Source organism: Mercurialis annua, linkage group LG3 (assembly GCF_937616625.2).
Source record: "Mercurialis annua linkage group LG3, ddMerAnnu1.2, whole genome shotgun sequence".
Taxonomy (NCBI): Eukaryota; Viridiplantae; Streptophyta; class Magnoliopsida; order Malpighiales; family Euphorbiaceae; genus Mercurialis; species Mercurialis annua.
Genome location: NC_065572.1, coordinates 62324538 through 62345739, shown reverse-complemented (window position 1 = coordinate 62345739; position 21202 = coordinate 62324538). Strand labels below are relative to the sequence as shown.

General features: G+C 31.0%; 2 protein-coding genes and 1 long non-coding RNA gene across 4 annotated transcripts; all 3 read left to right on the top strand.

Annotated features, from left to right (window-relative positions):
- The first annotated feature begins 631 nt into the window (after nt 1–631).
- Nucleotides 632–9130, top strand: LOC126673339 (mediator of RNA polymerase II transcription subunit 25). Its single transcript, XM_050367439.2, has 15 exons — nt 632–966; nt 1067–1097; nt 1219–1282; nt 1771–1901; nt 2952–3161; nt 3326–3391; nt 3783–3990; nt 4898–4965; nt 5061–5897; nt 6593–6646; nt 6821–6849; nt 7568–7636; nt 7790–7874; nt 8203–8289; nt 8520–9130. Exons 1-15 carry the CDS (start codon nt 851–853, stop codon nt 8991–8993), a joined length of 2529 nt encoding a protein of 842 aa, XP_050223396.1. The 5' UTR covers nt 632–850; the 3' UTR covers nt 8994–9130.
- Nucleotides 9131–10558: 1428 nt separating this feature from the next.
- On the top strand, nt 10559–11876 carry LOC126674507 (uncharacterized). Of its 2 annotated transcripts, none has more exons than XR_007639549.1 (3): nt 10559–10708; nt 11012–11339; nt 11668–11876. It is a non-coding gene; the product is annotated as an uncharacterized LOC126674507 (long non-coding RNA). The 2 variants fall into 2 exon arrangements; XR_007639550.1 differs by having other exon boundaries at nt 10559–10823.
- Nucleotides 11877–16647: 4771 nt separating this feature from the next.
- Nucleotides 16648–20986, top strand: LOC126673174 (lysine histidine transporter-like 6). The gene is made up of 8 exons (XM_050367175.2): nt 16648–16756; nt 16849–16988; nt 17991–18374; nt 19594–19987; nt 20070–20175; nt 20311–20402; nt 20485–20553; nt 20762–20986. Exons 1-8 carry the CDS (start codon nt 16733–16735, stop codon nt 20858–20860), a joined length of 1308 nt encoding a protein of 435 aa, XP_050223132.1. The 5' UTR covers nt 16648–16732; the 3' UTR covers nt 20861–20986.
- Nucleotides 20987–21202: the final 216 nt, after the last annotated feature.

Sequence of the window (21202 nt, the reverse complement as noted above, 5' to 3'; positions counted from 1 at the left end):
GCTTATAAACAAACACTATAAACTTTTAACAGATTCAAGGATCTATTCATATTAATTTAAATATCAATATAAAACACATTGCTAAAATACATAAAACTTTATAGTTGAAGTAATTTTATAAAGGATTAACGCATTTTAAAATCCTTTAACTTTACAAATTTTGTTTATTTGGCCCCTAAACTATCATTTGATGTTATTTGGACTTTTAATTTAATGTTTGTGTTTGATTTTGCATGTGTCAATTAATTCTACATGTATAAAAATTTTATTTACACTTAATTTTTATAAATTTTTCATCAATGTTGTAGAAATACTTATATAAACTTTATTCCACTTAGAAAATTTGGACCCAATAAAATATAACTATAATTAAAAGAATTTGGATTGTTATTCATCAAAAAAAAATTGGAATGTTATATTAAAAAAATCTAAAAACTGAAATAATCAAGAAAAAGTTAAGACGCTATTCCATCACGAAGTGGCTGTGAAACAAGACAGACAATTTCGTTGGCCAATAGGATGGGCTCCCGCGAAACACATTAAACCAGTATTCGCCTATCCGGGCCGGTTTCTTTCAAAACGCAGCGTTTTACTCTTTCTTCCGTTAGTAAAAATATGTTCATAACTTTACCTTGTACAATACAGACGCTGTAAACAAAACCTTAAACACCTCGAAATTTCTAAGAAAATTTCAAACAAAACAAAACTCAACGGTGTAAAAATAAATTAAGTTCAAATTGACCCAGACTAAGTTTGAAATTATAAAAAGGATTAGCGTCAGTCAATGCATTCTCTTATAGCTTAAACATAATTTGTAATCGGCAGCAGAAGAAAAGATTTGATCTTTGACATGGCTGCCACCTCCACGGCGGCGGAGCGGCAGCTGATCGTGGCCGTTGAAGGCTCGGCGGCGATGGGTCCGTTTTGGCAAACTATTCTCTGCGATTATCTTGATAAGATCATCAGGTAGGTTAGGTACCTTTTTATCTATTTGATTTAATTTTACTTCAATTTGAAAAATAATTTATCCAATTAGGGTTTTAAGTAACCAGTTATTTATGTGCAGGTCTTTTTGCAGTAATGACTTGACTGGGCAGGTGTATTTTTATTTTCACATTTGAATTTTTTTTGGCAATTATGACCTTATTATCTCAAACTTAACCAAATATCTCATCAGTGCTCTGACTTTAATTTTTTTTTTCTCTTATGAAACGCCAGAAACCGTTGAGTTCTAATGTCGAGTTCTCGTTGGTCACATTTTATGCGCATGGATCGTATTCTGGTATGTTTTTTGCTTACTCCTTTTCGTTTAGTTATTCTATTTTGGAGTTTATGTTTGTCCAGGGCAATGTTATAAAGGGGTTTTAGTTGAATTATGATTTAATTGTTGAGTTTTATTTTGCAATTCTTTATCTAATGATTGGAGCTGAAATTCTGGTACTTCATCTGCGTTTTGAATATCGGATTTTCTTTAAGAATGGTTCGACAAGGAATATTATTATGCTTATGCAGATTTCTTTGATCTCCATTTTGTTTATAAATTTTTAGTTTCTGGTAAAAAAAAAACTATTTGATTGCTGTTAATTATTTGAATAATACTTTAATCCTGGATTGCGCCAATAGAGGAGACAGACTGATCTTCAGCATGGCACAGTAGTTTGAAATTTAAATGTTATAGTCCACTCTGTTTCTGCTGCACTTTGGTTTGAACTGGATATCTTTTCTATTTAAAAAGCTACCAAAATCTCATTTTTACCATTCTTTGTTTAGCTTGCCTAGTGCAACGGAGTGGCTGGACAAGAGATGTTGACATGTTTATACAATGGTTGGCAGCCATTCCCTTTGCAGGGGGTGGCTTCAGTGATGCTGCAATTGCAGAAGGGCTTTCTGAAGCTTTAATGGTATAAAATATTCATCTTCTATATTTTGCCTTTTAAGTTCCAAGTGTCTATGTTAGACCGTGCTGATCGTTAGGTATAGTATCTAGTATAATTCCTTTGCTTGCTCTTTTGTTTCCTTGTGAGAAAAATCAAGTAATATTTGATCTCAATCTAGTTATGTTTTGAGGTTTCATGCTCTAACCTCCCCTATTGTAATAAAAAAAAGGGTTTTGGGCTCAATCTTGTTAGCAATAGCTTTGGGAATCCTTTTCCTTCATTCTCCTCTGTTTACACTACTTATCTAATTATGGAGTTGCTGAAAAGACGGTTCTTAGTCTCCCAGTAGCATTAAATAATTTCCTTTCTTTGGAGTTACACAACTTATAATAATGTCTTTCATTCTTCTCGTCTTTGTGTTTTTCCCCAGCCGATAGCGTCATATACTTCTGTCTTCAACCTGAAGAAGTCCTTTTGTCTATAAGGCCTGGGGCGTTTCTCCTCCCATATGTTTTTCTCAGCCTCACCTATACTGCTGAGCCCAAAATGCTGTCTATTTGAGTTTTTTCCACCATGGCTGCAAGCCTGCAAAGTCAGCAATGGAATTGCATATTTGCTTTAAATCAAATGCCATATCTCTATTGTTTCTTCTTGAAACTTCTATATGTGGCTAATTTAGTCAAGGGATCCTTGACTTTAGAAAAGAGCAGTTACTTGCATGATTCTCCTTTCTGTTTGTCACTGAAGGTTATGCATACCCTATACAACAATTTATTGATTTTAGTTTACAAAGACGATTATTGAAGTACTTTATGCATTTGATGATGAGATGTTGGAGCAACTTATGTACTTCTTGCTTGTTGTCTTGTTTAATGTTAGATTTAATTTAATGTAAAATTAGGACAAGTGATTTTATACGTCCTTGGTTGTTATCTGCTATTATCATTGAAAATAAAATTGCTAAAGAGATGATTGCAAAAACTTAAGCAGCAGAAAAGGAGTTAAACTGAGTAGCTATTTAATTGCAAAGGCTATGGCTCATATTTGTGTGTATTTTTTATAAACTTGGCTCAGATGTTTCCTTTTGCTTCAAATGGGAGCCAAGCTCAACAGAATATAGATGGACAAAGGCATTGTGTTCTTATTGCTGCAAGTAACCCTCATCCCTTACCCACACCAGTCTATCGACCGCAAATACCAAATTTGGAGCAGAATGAAATTATTGATCCACAAACAGAAAGTCGCTTATCTGATGCAGAGACCGTTGCTAAATCATTTGCTCAGGTATTTTTACATTGTTTTTCATAGTATTCTGCTGGCTTTTTCCTTATCTCTCTCTTTCTCTTTCTCTTCCTATCTTATCTCTATCTAAATATCTATCTAAGCATTCTGCCTTCCTATCTCTATCTTGCCGCTATTTTGTCACCAACTCCTATTTTGTGTTGCAGTGCTCTATTTCTCTGTCTGTTATTTGCCCAAAACAGCTTCCAAAACTTAAAGCAATCTACAATGCGGTAAGAATGTCAATTACTCAGTGTCCGCTTTATTATTATTTTTTATATAAATTTATAGGCTCGCACAAAAGCCTTGTCTAATGCAGTTGGCATCTCAATGGTGACTTCTCTTTGTTCATCCATAACCTTCTAGTGTTGTCAATGTTTAATGTGACTGCAAACTTAAGGATTTACCTGTGATATGATGCTCTTATAGATGCAAAAAGTAACTAATATTATTCTACTAGGAAGAAACAAACGAGGAAATCAGCATAGTTATATTATATCCGGATTTTGCATGTAATGCTATTATGCTTATGCAATTGTTATATTATAGTTTTTTGAAGAAATTTATAGTAGTTATTTTCTGATGAGGGGGCATCATAATGATGCATGATTTTCACCAATATAGGGAAAGCGCAACAGTCGAACAGCTGATCCAACGATCGACAACATTAAAAATCCTCATTTTCTTGTTCTTATTCCTGATAACTTTATGGAGGCTCGTGCTGCTTTAAGTCGTCCTGGAGTTGCAAATCAGCCTTCTAGCCAGAGTACCGTAAAAATGGATGTTTCTTTAGTGACTTCTGTTGCAGGACCTTCACCTGCAATACCATCAGGTTGTTATTCAATTGTTTTTCCATATGGGATTTTAAATATGATTTTGACAAGTCACTTGCTTTCCTTTTTCTTTTTCTTCCGAGGGACACATAAATTTATTTTTGAACTACTCTCCATTGATTATCATAGTTTCAATAGTATTTAAGCATATGATGGTTGTTTCTGCTAAGATTACTTGGCAAGGTTCTATCTTTTTAGCTCTATTACAGAGTTTTGTTGTTTTCAAAATATTGGATATGTCCCTTGAATTAAGTGTTCAAGTATTTGTTAAAGGCGAGGCTCTGTTTATTGTAGGCTCTTCATATAACTGTCATTTAGGGGCCGTTTGGTTCAAGGTTGGGAATGGGAATCGGAATGAGAAGGAATGGGAATGAGAATGGGAATGATTGATTTCATTTTTTGTTTGGTTCAAAGTGTAGGAATGGGAATGGGAATGGGTAAATTTAATAAAAAAAATTATTTATTATTTATTTAAAAAAAAAATATTTTTTTAAATTTTTTATATAAAAAAAATATTTTTTTAAAAATATTTTAAAAAAAAATAAAAAAAATATTTTTTTAAAAAATAAAAAGATATTTAAAAAAAATATTTTTTTTATTTTAAGTATATTTTTTAAAATTTAAAAATAATTTTTTAATAATAATATATTTATTATTTATCATTAGAATATTTTTTTAAATTTTGATTCCCATTTCCAAAAGTTCATTCCCATGGGGTAAGGGGGGAATGGGTGATTCCCATTGAAAGGGTAATCACATTCCCATTCCCTAGTGTAATTTGACAAAACAAACACAAACAATGGGAATCATTCCCGTTCCCCCTTTTTTGCCCAACCAAACGGCCCCTTATATTGTTGCTTTGCCGTTCTTCCAGCTTAAAGTCTTACTTTTCTTCTTAAATTTTAGTTAATGGATCGATCATGAACCGGCAATCTATTTCTGTAGGAAATGCTCCCACTGCCACTGTAAAAGTTGTGAGTATCATCTATGTTTAATTCTAATTTTTGGCCTAACTACTGAGAGAAAAAAATCAACTAAACAATGTTAAAAACTCAAATGTTATGTTCAGGAGCCTACTACTGTAACTTCCATGGCACCTGGACCTGGTTTTCCACATATTCCATCTACACGTCCTGCATCTCAAGCTGTTCCAAGCTTGCAGACTTCTTCACCACCTACGACTACTCAAGATATGATTACAAATAGTGAAAATGTTCCGGAATTAAAGCCTACTGTCGGTGGGATGCCACAGTCTGGACGTCCTGTGCCTCCTGGTGCTGCAAATGTTAGCATACTGAACAATCTCTCCCAAGCACGACAGGTGATGAACTCTGCTGCCCTTACCGGAGGAACTTCCATTGGTCTACCGTCAATGAATCAAACTCCTGTTGCCATGCATATGTCAAATATGATATCCAGTGGAATGGCATCTTCTGTGCCTGCTGCTCAGAATGTATTTTCATCAGGGCAACCTGGTATCTCTTCATCAGGAACTCTTACAGGAACAACACAAATTGCATCAAACTCTGGTCTTGGTTCCTTCAATCCCACCACTTCTAATATATCTGGAAATTCAAATATCGGAATGTCTCAACCAATGGGCAACCTCCAAGCGGGTGTTAGCATGGGCCAAGCAGTTCCTGGCTTGAGCCAAGGAAATCTTTCAGGAGTACAAATGGGGCAAAGTGGTATTGGCATGAACCAGAACATGATGAATGGTCTTGGTTCATCAGGTGTTTCATCTGGAGCCAGCACTATGATTCCAACTCCAGGAATGGGTCAGCAGCCACAAAATGGGATGCAGTCACTTGGTGCGAATAACAACTCAGCACCTAATATGCCATTGTCACAGCAGACGGCAGGTGCTTTGCAATCAGCACAATCCAAATATGTCAAAGTCTGGGAGGTAAGCCTGGATATGTTTTGGTTAAAGAATTAGTAACTGCGTATGGCTATTTTCCAACTTTTGGTTTTCCAATTTTTAGCATGTATATCTTTAACTTAAAAAATGAGTAAAATTGGAAAACATAACCACTCTTTAAGATGAGTAACTTCTTTGCCTTCCCTTTTACTCTGGCCTGCATTACTTAGAAATGCCAAAGCACCCTTAACCTTGATACTGTAAAGCCAATAAATAAGTTTCCTAGTGCTCTGCAAATAACCTCCCTTGTCATGTTGGGACCACATCTACACAACCTTGGCTTTCTCCTTTCACTAAAAGATCTCCGCTTAAAACTGTGGATGCATATTAAAGTTTCTCATGGACTTTTTATCTTTATTAATCGTCGAGTCAAAACCATTAAATACCTGTTCTCTTGATAATTGTGCCTTGAAAATTATCCTGAGTTAGGAAAAGGTCAAGTAACCTAGCACTGCAGGCCAATTTGACCATTTTAAACTGTATGTACTATCAAACAGATTTGTCTGCTATTAAAAATCAGTTAATAGTTTGCTCTGCTGAGCATTTGTTGGTATAGTTGTTTGTAAGTTTGTAAAAACTTTCACTAATTATTAGCGAACATCTAAAAGGTAAGTGCTTTTCATCACTTTATATGGTGAACTTCTGATGAAATTCATTCTGAACTCTGAAAATGCATGCAGGGAAATTTGTCTGGGCAGCGTCAAGGACAGCCTGTCTTTATCACCAGATTGGAAGTATGTCTGAGACACCAGCCAAATACTCATATTAAATTTATGCCTATTAAAGATTTAGCTATTGTATCATGCCGCTTCATCTACAACTTCATTTCTCCTGCTCCATAAACTTGAGTTTTTCCCAGTTATATGGATAAATCTCATGCACCTAACAGCCTTAATATTTTTTTGTAGGGTTATCGGAGTGCTTCAGCTTCTGAGACGTAAGTTTACAATCATTAAATACATTTATACCGATACTCGTCTTCTAAGAAATGTCTTTTCTTGAAAGTACTTTGTCTATTTAGATGTCAACGGTATAAAGAATCATTAATTTTTTTTCATTGACTAGAGACATACATGCTGCAGTGAGTTGAAACTTACTTGCCTTCTTTACTTCCGTGCGAAGAAGATAAGAGGTGGATCCAGGATGACATATGTGAAGTAGTCAAGAATAATTTAGAATGCAAGAACAAACCTAATAGGATTGAGGAACATAATTTATTTAGCCGACCCGAAGTCATTGTTAAAGCACACTTTAGTTTAACTGAAACTGTTGGCATAAAACTTAATCAAAAATAAATGTCCTTACAATCTTTTGATGGTTAAGACTTTTGATTTTTGTGAAGCATAAAAGGTAGATAAAATCCACATAGCCTGAAAACAGATTTGTTATTTAGTCTTTTTGGTCGGCAATGTTATTATGTTATTATTGGTAAACACGAGATAACAAAAGAATCAATTGCTTCATTTATTGGATACCTACCATTCTTCATTTTTCTAATGGTGTAATAGAACGAAATGACGCAGTTCTTTCTCAGATTGGCTCACATAATGTTTGTATATCTCTTGACCCTTGTTGCCTCACCTTGTAGAATCTGCATGGGAAACAGTGTCACATTCACACTAGAAAACTAAATATTTCTCTGCTGTCCTTCTCAGGCTTGCAGCAAACTGGCCAGGAACTATGCAAATAGTTCGGCTAATATCTCAGGACCACATGAATAACAAGTAATCATTATTTGGTGGAAAACTATGTTTTTTATCTTGCTTTGAATTTTTTTCATTTTATATTGTCATTAATTAGATATTTTACATTTCCTTTGATAAAAAAAAAAGATATGTTATATTTCTGATCCCTCGGACTTTTGTGTTGTGACATAGGCAATATGTTGGAAAGGCTGATTTTCTCGTATTTCGTGCGATGAATCAGCATGGATTTCTTGGACAACTTCAAGAAAAGAAGCTTGTAAGTTTTTCACAAAGATTAAATTTCTCTTTCTTTCTCCTGGGATTCACAGTAGCCTAATTTTTGGCAAAGTGTTTTCTCAGTTTTATAGTGTCATTTCACGCCATTCTTCAATTTGCCTTCTACCATCATCGTTGAAATATTTTTATGATTGGATTTAGTGTATTACGTGCTACGCTGCTTCTAAACTTAGCCCAATACATATCCACTAGGACCAGAGCATTCCCGATTCTTTTTTTTTTCCTCAGTTTATTTAGTGATTGAATTTGAAAACTTGGACTTATATTTCTTTGATTGGTTTATCTGATATCATTCTTTATTTCTGAAGTGTGCAGTAATCCAGTTGCCATCACAGACATTACTGCTTTCTGTTTCAGACAAAGCCTGCCGCCTAATAGGGATGCTATTTCCTGGGGTAAGAGTTCTCGCCTTCTTCCGACTCTTCTACAATTTTGAAATTTTTTTCAATATCACAAGTTACAGAAGTTTGCTTCAAATAGTATGGATATATCAGTTTCTAATACTTTTTCGACCTGCTTCATATTTGTTAGTCATCTTTTGCATTATCCATTCGGTGAACAAGTCATGCAAAGCTTGACTAATTATTGCATTTCATCTTGCAAAACGAACTTTTTGTTGAACCAGGATATGGTTGTGTTTAAGCCGCAAATATCCAGTCAGCAGCAACAACAGCAACAAATGCATCAACAGCATCAGCAGCAGTTGCAACAACAGCAGCAGCAAATTGCGCAACTGCAACAGCATCAACAGATTCCTCAACTGCAACAGCAGCAACAAATGCCGCAACTGCAACAGCAGCAACAAATGCCGCAACTGCAACAACAGATTCCGCAACTGCAACAGCAACAGCAACAACAAATTCCGCAACTGCAACAGCAACAGCAGCTTCAACAGCTGCAACATCAGCAGCAGCAGCAGCAGCAGCATCAACAACTGTCGCAGCTTCAACAACAGCAGCAGCAACTGCCGCAGCAAATGGTCGGAGCAGGAATGGGACAAACGTATGTTCCGGGTCCAGGCCGGTCACAATTAGTTCCTCAAGGACAAGTTTCATCACAAGGGCCAACTAATATGCCTGGAAATGGATTCATGAGTTAAATATGATATGTACTATATTATTCAGTGTCGGCCGAATACATAAGTGTAATGAATAGGCTAGTAATTCTTCAATCAGAAAAATAATGTATTGTCATATGTAGAAAATAATTATTTTATGGAAATCAAACCTTTCTTTACATCTGTAGCAGCAAGCATTTAGCGAATGTTGCAACTAGTGAGATGATACAGTTAAAGGTTCGCAAAAATCAAATCTAATCAAATAAATTATAATAAAAAATTCATTTTTAGTTAGGTTTGATTTTGAACAAACTAATTGATTCTGTTTAAAATTCTTTGAAAAACGATTCGTTTGATTTTAATAAATTAAAATGCTAGTTCGGGATTGGTTTGAACTGAATATACATACCTCCAAGGGTTAGTTCCATACCAACAGTTGTTTCAAATGCAAGATGATGGGTAATGGTGATTAATGAATAGTGTTTGCATAGTTATTATTATTGCATAAAGCACAATGGATTGGGTTAAGGTGGATCCTTGTCATCCACCAACAAAACTTCTGATTGGCTCCAAGTGGATTGGAATATCTCACAATTCCGACCTGCCGGAAGATCCCAAGAAAATTGAAGGATTCAAACGAAAAGGGATTAAAAGGTGGAAGTTTTTTTAGACTATTATTCTATTTCATGTTATCTTTAAGTTTGGAATCTGAATATCCGAAGAACATAATCTTTGTGTTGTAATAAAAAACTAAATTAAGAATCTGTCTTTTATAATTGTTTCACAAGGTAAACCTTTGACTTCTTGAAATCCAATTCTTTTTTTTCTTCCAAAGATTGAAATCCAATTCAAAAAGGTGTAGTAAGTCCAATCCTTGTACATGATTTCAGTATGAAAATAAAATGAGAAAATTAGGAAAAGTACTTCAATTTTTAAAATATTTATAAATTCTACCTCACGTGTGAAAACTTAAAGAAAATACTCTGCGTTTTCACACTTTTAATTTTGGCCAAATGTCGTAAAAATGCCAAACCTTTCATAAAAATTTCACAAAAGTCCCGACCTTTCAATTTTGCCGATTTTGGCCAAAAACAAATTATTTGATTTCAATTGTGGCCAACTCTCAATTTGATTTCAATTTGCCTATGTGACACCTATGTGGCGCCTATGTGACATGCCAAATATTGAAAGGTCAGGACTTTTGTGAAACCAAATAATTCATTTTTGGCCAAAATCGACAAAATTGAAAGGTCAGGACTTTTGTGAAACCAAATAATCAGTTTTTGGCCAAAATCGACGAAATTGAAAGGTCAGGACTTTTGTGAAACTTTTGTGTAAGAATTGGCCTTTTTATAACATTTTGCCTTTAATTTTTTACTCTAAGTGATTGTTTTTATTATTTTATTACCTAAATATTTTAAAATAAAATACTCTAAATATTTAAAACTTTTTCTTTTTACTCCTCCCCCTCTGCGACAGTTCTTTTATCAGATTTCCATTGTCTTCTACACGAGCTTTTCTTTTCCATTGATCTCTCTTTTATTCTAATTATTATTGAAAATATTATCATATACAGGTATAATATCCACTAAAATTAATGGGTATGTTATCTGATTTTAATTTATTTCCTGATTTCCTCTTTAATTTTCCAATCATTGGATTTCTTTGATTTTGTTGACGGTAATAATCGTCCCTTATGTCTTCCACGAGGAGGAGGATCGTTATTGCGGTTTCTCACGCCCTAATCCTTTGATCAGGTATGTGTTTGATTTAGTGATTATTTTAAGGCAGGTTTTTTATGTAAAGGATTAGATTTTTGATATGTGAAATATCAAATGTTTGGTCCAGAAGCGCTGATTTGGCCATCAAATGGTAATTTTTTTTATTCTTATCTCTCTTTTTAATTTGAAATCTTTAGTTATGTAATCTGTTCGTATATGCAAAATGCTGATTACTACTAAGATTACTATTTTGGCTATGAAATTTTAGAAAATCTTAAATGTTTGTGTTTCCCCATTCTCCTGTTCTTAAATTTTAATTGGTGTTAAATGCTACTTTAGGTTTACAGGAAAAAGAGTACCCTCGTTGAAGGCTTTGGCTCCAAATTTGTATAAAGATTACTAGGGAGAATTGTGTTGATGCATTGTTTGCACCGAGTCATGGGAGCTTGAGATTTAAAGGGTTGTCTAAGGAAGTGAGAGCTATCGAGGTATTAAGGGAGATTGAAGAGCAATGGAGCGATAGAGCAATAGAGAAAGCGAAGAAGATTTTGCAAATGACGAGAGGACGAGATGAGGAAGATGGAGATTGTAATTGGGAAGGTATCCTGGAATCAGGCGAATTCAGTCGGACTCGGTATTAAGTTTCTCCTGGCGTTAGAAAAAATAGGTACTGTCCAAATTCTTCTAACTTATGATTGTAAAATTTATAATTAGCTCATTTAATCACATGGGGTTTTGATTTCAAGGTGTGAAGATAGGCAATTGACACTATACTATAGTACTGTTTTGACATAATTGATATGCTTGCCTTACGTAAAAATGCTAGATAAGGAATAATATATAGTCTTGGTGGCATGAGAATGCCAAACATTTTTTTGAAATTTTAACTTTGACGGAGTCGGAAATTGATAGATGTGTTAGTTAATGCATGTATCTCTAATTTTTGTTTCACTTTTTATATATGCTGATATTGTAAAAACTGAATCTATATATAGGAGGAGAGGTGCTATTCCTGTCAAAGAAATTGCATGGAGTTGAAGAGTTAATTGGGACTGTATCTTTGCTTTTATCTCTGAATTTATGGTGTGATGGGTTTTGTTTTGACGACCTAGAATTATCATTTATGTTGCTTCTTTAAGTTGCATACAAGATTTTTTTCATCATATACCATCTACTATATATATTGGCTTAATTTACTTTCTTATTTGTATTTCTAATTAACTTTATGTTCTTGTATTTATACCTTTTTAATTAATTTATTATTGTTTTGAAATGCCAATCTCCGACATTTAAGCAATAGTATAGACATGTTTTATTTAGGTTAATTACCTTTTGATAATTATAAAAAAGTGATGAAAAGTTTATGATATTATAATGAAAATTTTTATAATAATATCTTGATAAGGTAATCATAAAGTATATAAAATAAATTTGCATGCTAATATTAATAATAATATTATGATAAAGTACATAAAATAAATTTGCATGATAATATTAATGATAAGGTTGTGATAATATTATGATAATGATATGATAAGAATATGATAATATTATGATAAATACGTAAAATAAATTTGCATAATAAGATTATGATAATATTATGATAAAATACGTAAAATAAATTTGCATAATAAGATTATGATAATATTAATGATAAATTATGATAATATCATGATACAATTATGATAATATTATGATACAATTACGATAATATTATAATAAGATCATGATAAAGGTTATGATACTATTAATAATAAAATTATAATAAATTACGTAAAATAAATTTGCATATAAAATTATGATTAGATTATGATATGCTTATGATGATATTATGATAAAGTTATAAATGTAAAATAATTTACGCAAAAAATAATATTATGATAATATTATAATAATACTATGACAATATTATGACAATTTTATGATATTGTTATAAAAATATAATCTAATTCTGCATAAATTACGTAAAATAATTTATGCAAAAATTATGATAAAGTCATGATGAAGTTATCTAATTCTCCATAAATTACGTAAAATAGTTTTTGCAAAATTAATAAAAAAGGTTATGCACAAATTATGATAAGATTATGATAATATTATGATAAGGTTATGATAAAGTACGTATGATAATATAATGATAAAGTACATTATGATAATATTATGATAATGTAATGATAAGATTATGATAAAGTGCGTTATGATAATATTATGATAATGTAATGATAATATTATGATAATGTAATCATAAGATTATGATAATGTAATGATAATAATATGATAAAATACGTTATGATAATATTATGATAAAATACGTTATGATAATATTATAATAAAGTACGTTATGATAATATTATGATAAAGTACGTTATGATAATATTACTACTACAAAAATATTATCTATTTACAAATTACATAAGAGTATAATATTATTATGGCAGACTATGATAAGTTTATGATAATATAATGATAAAATTATGATAATATTAGCACATTATTATGTTATAAAAATGTTATCTACTTCAACATCAATTATGTAAAATATTTTATATAAAAATTATATAATAATTTATGAAACAATTACAATATAAATAATAAATAATAATTTATTATTACCATAATATATAATTATTATATGTTTGTTATAAATAAATTTTGTTAAATTAAAATATTTTTATTCAACTCATACAAATTTTTAAATCTGTTATTAATATAATAAAATATTAAAACAATAGCATATATTTAAAAATTATCAGAAAAATTTAATAATATTTAAACAAATGAGAAAGAAATGTTGAAAGTATTGATATGCACATTCACTAATTCAATGAAAAAAAAGAGAAATAAAGAACACTGAACATTTGAGCAAATAAATGGAAGTGGCAATCTATAATTTGTATAGTAGTCACAGTTGCATGATGAGAGCGAGAGATGTGTCAGGAAGCACGTGGAGAGAGAAGTTTGGTATAAGTCAGGTTGCGCATCATTTAGTTAGAGTAGAATTCTAATTTTGTTGGACACGGAGAGTATAAATACAAAAAGATTACATTCGTGATGTATTTTTATTTACTTTTCCGTGTTGAGGTATAATCTATAAATATTTTATTATTTTAGGTAAATATATAATTTTCTCAAATAAAATTAGAGTCCAAGAAATGCACTATATGGTCTATTTCGAAATTGTAAATACACTAAATAGACATATATTGGGTTATCTTTAATAAATAAGAGCTTATGATAACAGCGGAATAGCCAAAAAAAAATTAATTAGAGGACAAACTATATAAAATAAAATTTCTATTAGCCACGATGGAATTTAAAATATAATTTTTAAAATTATATGTCTAATTCCGACCAAAACAGATGCATGAACACGTTTGTGAATAAATCAATTCCGACCAAGACAGATGCATGAACACATTTGTCAATAAATCCGCCACCGTGGGATAAGATGGTATGGCAATTACCTCTCACAGTTTTAAAATGAACATAATCATAATGATGTAAATGTGACGATTGATTCAAATATAATCAAAGAAAACAATTTAAAGTGGCATTTTATCACAGGATTTTGTGGTGTGCAATCATCTTTCAACATCCATTAAAATCAATATGGTAGACATGACTATTTTAAATACGACATAAATAAATAATACAGTATGATAATAAATTAGACGGATTTGAATTTGATATAAACAGGACCGGCCTTAGAAGATATGTGGCCCTGGGCGATTTTTCTAAGAGTGCACAGAAAAATATCAATTTTCGTCAAATTATTTTAAAAAAAGTAAGCTCGTTTTATTTTTTTCACAAAATTATACTCTTTTCATATAATATTTTTATAAAGATATATTTTGTTAAGCAATTGATATATTTTTAGTAGATCGTTGGTAAATTTTTGGTATATATTTTTTAGATTTTTAAAATATGTATTTTTGCAAAAATAATACAAGAAAGGCATATTTAGCGTAACTATTTCATTTGAAAGATAAATACATAAAAATTGATTTTAAACGATTTAAAACATGTAAATTATCTTATTCTTTTGATATTGGTATTAAAGAGTTTAAATCAATTATAAAAAAATTACAAAAGAATCGATATAAATATATTTATAGATATTTTAAAGATCTCATATAAATATGATCCCCTTAAAGTTAATTTTTTTAATTATTAAAGTATTTAACTAATTTTCACAATTAATATTTGAACACCTATCATTAAAATAATTAATAAATATTATTTTCTAAATATTTAATAAAATTATAATTATTTTTCAATAGGCCCCATAAAAATTTGGGGCCCCTTAAAATATGTAGCCCTAGGCATAGGCCTTAGTGGCCTATGCCTAAGACCGGGCCAGGATACAAATAAGTTCATATTTTAAATGTATTAATCCGGTTGTGACACTATTAATTCGTATCTAAATTTATACACGCTTAATTCATTAAAACGCGATTGAATTTCTAAATTAACATTATATATTAAAAATTAAATATAATTAAATCTTAACATATTTATATTTTTATATTAATAGGTAGTAATAAATCAATTTGTGTTAGATTAAATAAATTTATATATTATTTAAATAATTAATTAAATTTAAACATGTCACTTAAAGAAATTGGTTCATTAACATATTTATAAACATATACGTATCATACGTGTTTGAATTTTATATATCAAATAAGAGTATGAATCGTGTCCTCTTCGTTTTTAAACTAATAATATTTCTTGTTTACATAGACTTGATCTTTTAATGGAAAGAAGAATATGAACCCTACCAACTTTAAAATGACAAGAAATTTCAGCCATCTTCCTTTAATCATTATAGATGAAACTATGGCCTATTTACCCTTTAATTTATAAAAAGCAAAATACAAAATGTTATGTGTAATGATTATAGGATACATTCAAATCATCAACCAACTAAACTATCTTTTTTTTTTTTATAATTAACCAACTAAACTATCTATTATTGGCTACAAGGTATTTTTTGAACCAATTTAGTCCATTTTATTAGCCAAATACATTTTAGTTATAGGTTGTCTCTTCCTGTTTATGAATCAAAAGAAATGTTTTATTATTATTGTTATCTAAAGTTCATCTTTAATTTATCAAACTGCACTAACCCATTTACTAGGTGTTGGTGGTGGTGGGCTCTAATGTCACTTTAATCATATATACCACAATGAATTGATTTTTCATTTCTAATTTATTACTGTTAAGTAGTGAAGAGTGTTCTTCTCATGTTTTACCAATAAAGAGACCCAACTAATTATCTTTATTCCATTAAAAAAAAAGTGATTCCACTGTTTTTATATAAGCCTAATAATAATATTAAAAAGTTAATTCTTTTTTATATAGAAATCTATTTAAAGCCTTTAAAATTTTCAAATCTCTTTTAATCAAACAATTATGTTGCAATTCTATCTCATTTTTATCAATCAATTTATTTTTATCAATCTTTCACTTCACTTCAATACAATATCTATTTATTTTAGGTTTGTTTTCTGATCATTTGTAACTTCAAGCTTGCTTCAACCATTGCAAGTTAGAAGATTTAAAATTATAAATTAACGTTAGATTTAAAATTATAAATTAACGTTAGATTTAAAATTATAAATTAACGTTTTTTTCATGATTCTTTTTGGATTAAAAGTTAAATTTTAAAATTTTAAGAAATAGATTTTGCTAACGAAAAAGTTAATATAATAATTCAACTGAAAATTAAAATAATTAAATTGATTTAAAAAAATTAAATAGAGTTGCAACGAAGTTTGCAAATTACAATAAATGAAAGAATTAATATAAAAATTTGACCAAAGATTAAAATAATGAAATTAATTTAAAAATTGAACGAAATTAGCAAATTGCAATAAATTTACAAACTCTGAAAATTTTGGTTTAATTTGTAAAAAGTCCAAAAGGTTCCACTTTTTGAAACCATAAACCTTTATAAATATAATTATATAAACACACATTGATCATTTATGATCTTTTTAAGTCTCTAAATTGAAGGAGTTTTTGTTTCATTTCTTTGTTTGAGGTGGAGTTAGAAATATGGTTTCGACTTCTCCTTCTAAGGTAATTAAAGAATATATAGTGAAGCAAATTTTTTATTAGCTATACATATAATACAGTTTTTCTTTAACTACTTCTGATGAACTATGAAGCAGGAAGATCAGTCCGTTGAGAAATGGACGGCCGGAGATCCTGGCCGGCGAGCAAAATGGTGGTACTCAACTTTCCACTGTGTCACCGCCATGATAGGTGCCGGTGTTCTCAGTTTGCCATATGCCATGGCCTACTTAGGCTGGTAATTTTATTTTACTACCTCAACTATATATTAATTTGATACTAGAATCAATTTATGTGACATAAGGCATTATATCAGATGATGGTTGATATGGCTATATATTTTAAGTTTATGTTTCACCCGGTTATCTTGGAGCGTAAACTAGTCGAGATGAACTTATGTTAAAAACGAGTTCAAATTCAAGTTTGAGCTCGAACAATGTTTGAACTTGACTTGAGTAAGTTCGAGTTCAATAAAAATAAAGAATTGTTGGAAAGATTATTATTTGTGATGCATTTAATTTTTTTTCCATCATAAGTTATAAAATTTAACAAATTAAGATGACACGAAGCTAAGTTTAGAGGTATAAAAAAGCTAATAAGAAAATAAATTGTTATTTTTATGCGTAAGAGATTTACTTAGGTTTACTAATCATACGAGTCTCTTGATCTAATATCGGAGCTCAACTCATGGCTGGTGGAGCTATAAATTTTATATTAGGAGACCAACTCTTCATATGCATTATATATATTTTTTTGTCAAAGATATGCATTATATATAGGGAGATATGTTTTTAAAGTAGCAGGTCAAATCATAATATGATTTACTATTCTATTTTAATTTAAACCATTTTGAAAAATTAGAGGGGCTAAGGCCATTGCATAGCTCCCCTCTCTCCGTCATTGGCTCGAGATCAAACTCGAGTCGTTCGAGCTCAAACTCAAGTTCGAGTCGAATTTTTGGAGTTGATTTTGAATTATTATTTTTTTTAGTCAATTTTGAGTAACTACGAGCAGTCCAACTTGTTTACTCACTTATAGTGACCATTTTAGATCAAAAAAAAAAAAAAGATGAAATATCATCCCCTAAAATAAAAATTTAATTTTTGTATAATTTTAATACGAATTGAAGTTCTGATACCAAATTGAAATATCTAGTAAAGATTAGGCATCACTCAAGCATTTAACCCATAAATGTAATACTGAAATCAAGAATTTATACCTTCTTCATATACTTCTGCAGGGGTCCAGGAATACTGGTTCTAACAGTATCATGGTGCATGACATTAAACACAATGTGGCAAATGATACAGTTGCACGAATGTGTTCCCGGTACTCGTTTCGACCGATATCTCGACCTAGGTCGATACGCTTTCGGTCCAAAATACGGGGCATGGATAGTTCTACCACAGCAATTGATTGTTCAAGTTGGGTGCGATATTGTGTACATGGTCACCGGAGGAAAATGTTTGAAGAAATTCATGGAAATGGCTTGCACTAATTGCACTCCTATCAGACAGTCTTACTGGATTTTAATGTTCGGTGGAATTCATTTCTTCTTGTCTCAGCTTCCCAATTTCAACTCTGTTGCTGCTGTTTCTTTAGCTGCTGCAGTCATGTCACTCAGGTTTTTAAATTTTATTTTTATCTAATTATCAATTTTTTCTTGTATATCGGAAAAATTACAAGTATTTTTTACTTTATATTATTGGAAAGTGGGGCTCTTGTGCGAGTTCAAATGCTCATATAAGCAATATATATTACAATTATAAAAAAGTGACATTATTCATCATCAGATATTTAAATTAATGAAGCGCTCATGGCTTCTTATTTTATTTATATTTTTAATTTATCGCAAATTAACTAATTATAAAGTTAACTACATTTTTCTATTTATTTACTTCAATTTAAAATATATTAATTTTCGATATATTTGTAACTTATGAATTATCAAATAGTCTAGTAAATCTAGAACTATATTGGTTGACTTTTAAATATGCATTAATTATAATATTACAACTATATACCTAAGTACAACAAATTAACTTTGATGAAGGAAAACTTAAATATCCTAAGTTTAATAGAAGAACTTGATCAAAGAAAAGAAATGGTACAGTATATTTTGAGTTAAAATGAGAAGAAAAAACAGTTTCAGGACTGTCACTATGTTCCCAAAACAAAGTGTAGTGTATTTGAGAGGGTAATTGATTCTAGAAGTCCTCAATATATTACCACTTTACAATTTGGTAACTAAATTTTAATTTGTTTCAATTGGATTACTAAACTTTAATTTTGTTTTAATGGGAGAATTTCCGGCCAAAATGCATTAGTGGAAGCCGGGTTTTGCTTATTTTGTCACATGACAATCGGTTTTAGCTTATTTTGTCACTTGACAATCGGTTGTTGCTTATTTTGTCACGTGACAATCAATTTTCGCCCGGAAATTTGTAACTTATGCATGATTTTATTTGATTTGAAAAATTCTAGGCCAAATTACGCATATCATCAAGCTTCAATAAAGGAATAGTTATAGTTCGAGTACCCTAAGAATCAATTACCAGCATTTCAAAATTTGTAAATCATAAACTTACTTCAATGGTAGCTAGCTTTCACTTTCTCCAATTCTAGAGGGTTATGCAGCATAATTTTTTATAGAATTATATATATTTGAAGACTCTGAAACTTTATATTTATAACCCGTAAAAAATTAAAATTGTTTCATAACATTCGAAGAAAGTTTCATAACAGTATCTGAAATGTTTCATAACTGTTTTATAATCTTCATAGGAAGTTTTGCTACCAATTATTTAATATCAATTTTGACTGCAATAATTTGGTGATTGCAGCTATTCGACTATAGCATGGGCAGGCAGCTTGGCACATGGTCGGATTGACAACGTGAGCTATGCGTATAAGCAGACGAGTCCGACAGACTACATGTTTCGAGTATTCAACGCATTAGGACAAATATCGTTTGCATTCGCAGGGCATGCAGTTGTGCTTGAAATTCAAGCCACATTACCATCAACTCCTGAGAAGCCTTCAAGAATTCCGATGTGGAAAGGGGCATTGGGGTCTTATTTCATCAATGCAATTTGCTATTTTCCAGTAGCTCTGATAGGCTACTGGGCATTCGGACAAGATGTTGACGACAATGTGCTTATGACACTCGAAAGACCCGAATGGCTCATTGCTTCTGCTAATTTAATGGTCGTTATTCATGTCATCGGTAGCTACCAGGTATACTTATATTAATATCTTAATTTATTTGAGATTTAATTAACAGTTTACAGCATTCATAACAAGAAATATGATTTTCTAGGTCTTTGCTATGCCGGTTTTTGCAATGCTGGAGAATTTGATGATTAAAAGATTCAACTTCCCACCTGGACTGGTGCTTAGACTCGTAGCTCGTTCCGCCTATGTCGGTGAGTTTAGCTTGAGCTCGAGTCGGTTTTAATTATTCGCCGATCTTGAAAGTATATTATAATAAATAAAATGATGCCAATTTGAAGGAAGTAGTTTATGATGAACAACATTGGTTTATTTCAAAAATGTTGCAGCATTTACTCTATTCGTCGGAGTGACCTTCCCATTTTTCGGAGACCTACTTGGTTTCTTCGGTGGATTTGGTTTTGCTCCCACATCATATTTTGTAAGTCTCCTCTTTTAATTTACCATTACAATTTATAAGATAGAAAAATTAATTTATGAATATAAATTGACCATTCTTGCAGCTACCAAGCGTAATGTGGCTGATAATCAAGAAACCTGCCAGATACAGTCTCAAATGGTTTATCAACTGGGTAATTCATCACACCTATTTATAACTGTTTTAAAAAAAAAAAATTCATTACTCGAGAATTTTTTTATTTAAATCGGATTATTCATGAATCCTTTCATAAAAGCTCTCGCTATTTTTAAATTGCAGAGTTCATTCATTTGAAAGTAGTATGAACCGGTTTAGATAAAGAAATCACTTTTTATATTTTTTTTTTGTGTTTTCTTTGACAGGCTTCGATATTTATTGGAACGTTCATAATGCTGGCATCTACAATTGGTGGGTTCAGGAATATAGTAGCTGATGCCTCCTCATATAGGTTCTACACATGATCAAATTAAGGCTAATGCCTTCTTGTATTTTAATTAGTATTAAGCAATCAAATGTTTGACAGCAGAAACAGAATTAAAGAGATCGTAAAGATTTTCTTATTAAATTAGATGCAATTGTTCAACTAAGTTTATCTATGTTCAATAATCTGCATATGCCACAGCATTGTTCAACTTGCAGAATTTCAAATGTTATACAATTAAGTGAACGTGTTGGATTTAAGCAATACAAGTATTATTGAACATAGAATTTCATCGAAAAAATTAGGCGACTACCTTTAAATTACCTGTTTGCTACAACCGCCACTGATGAATACACCCGAGTTTACCATTTAATCATCTGCT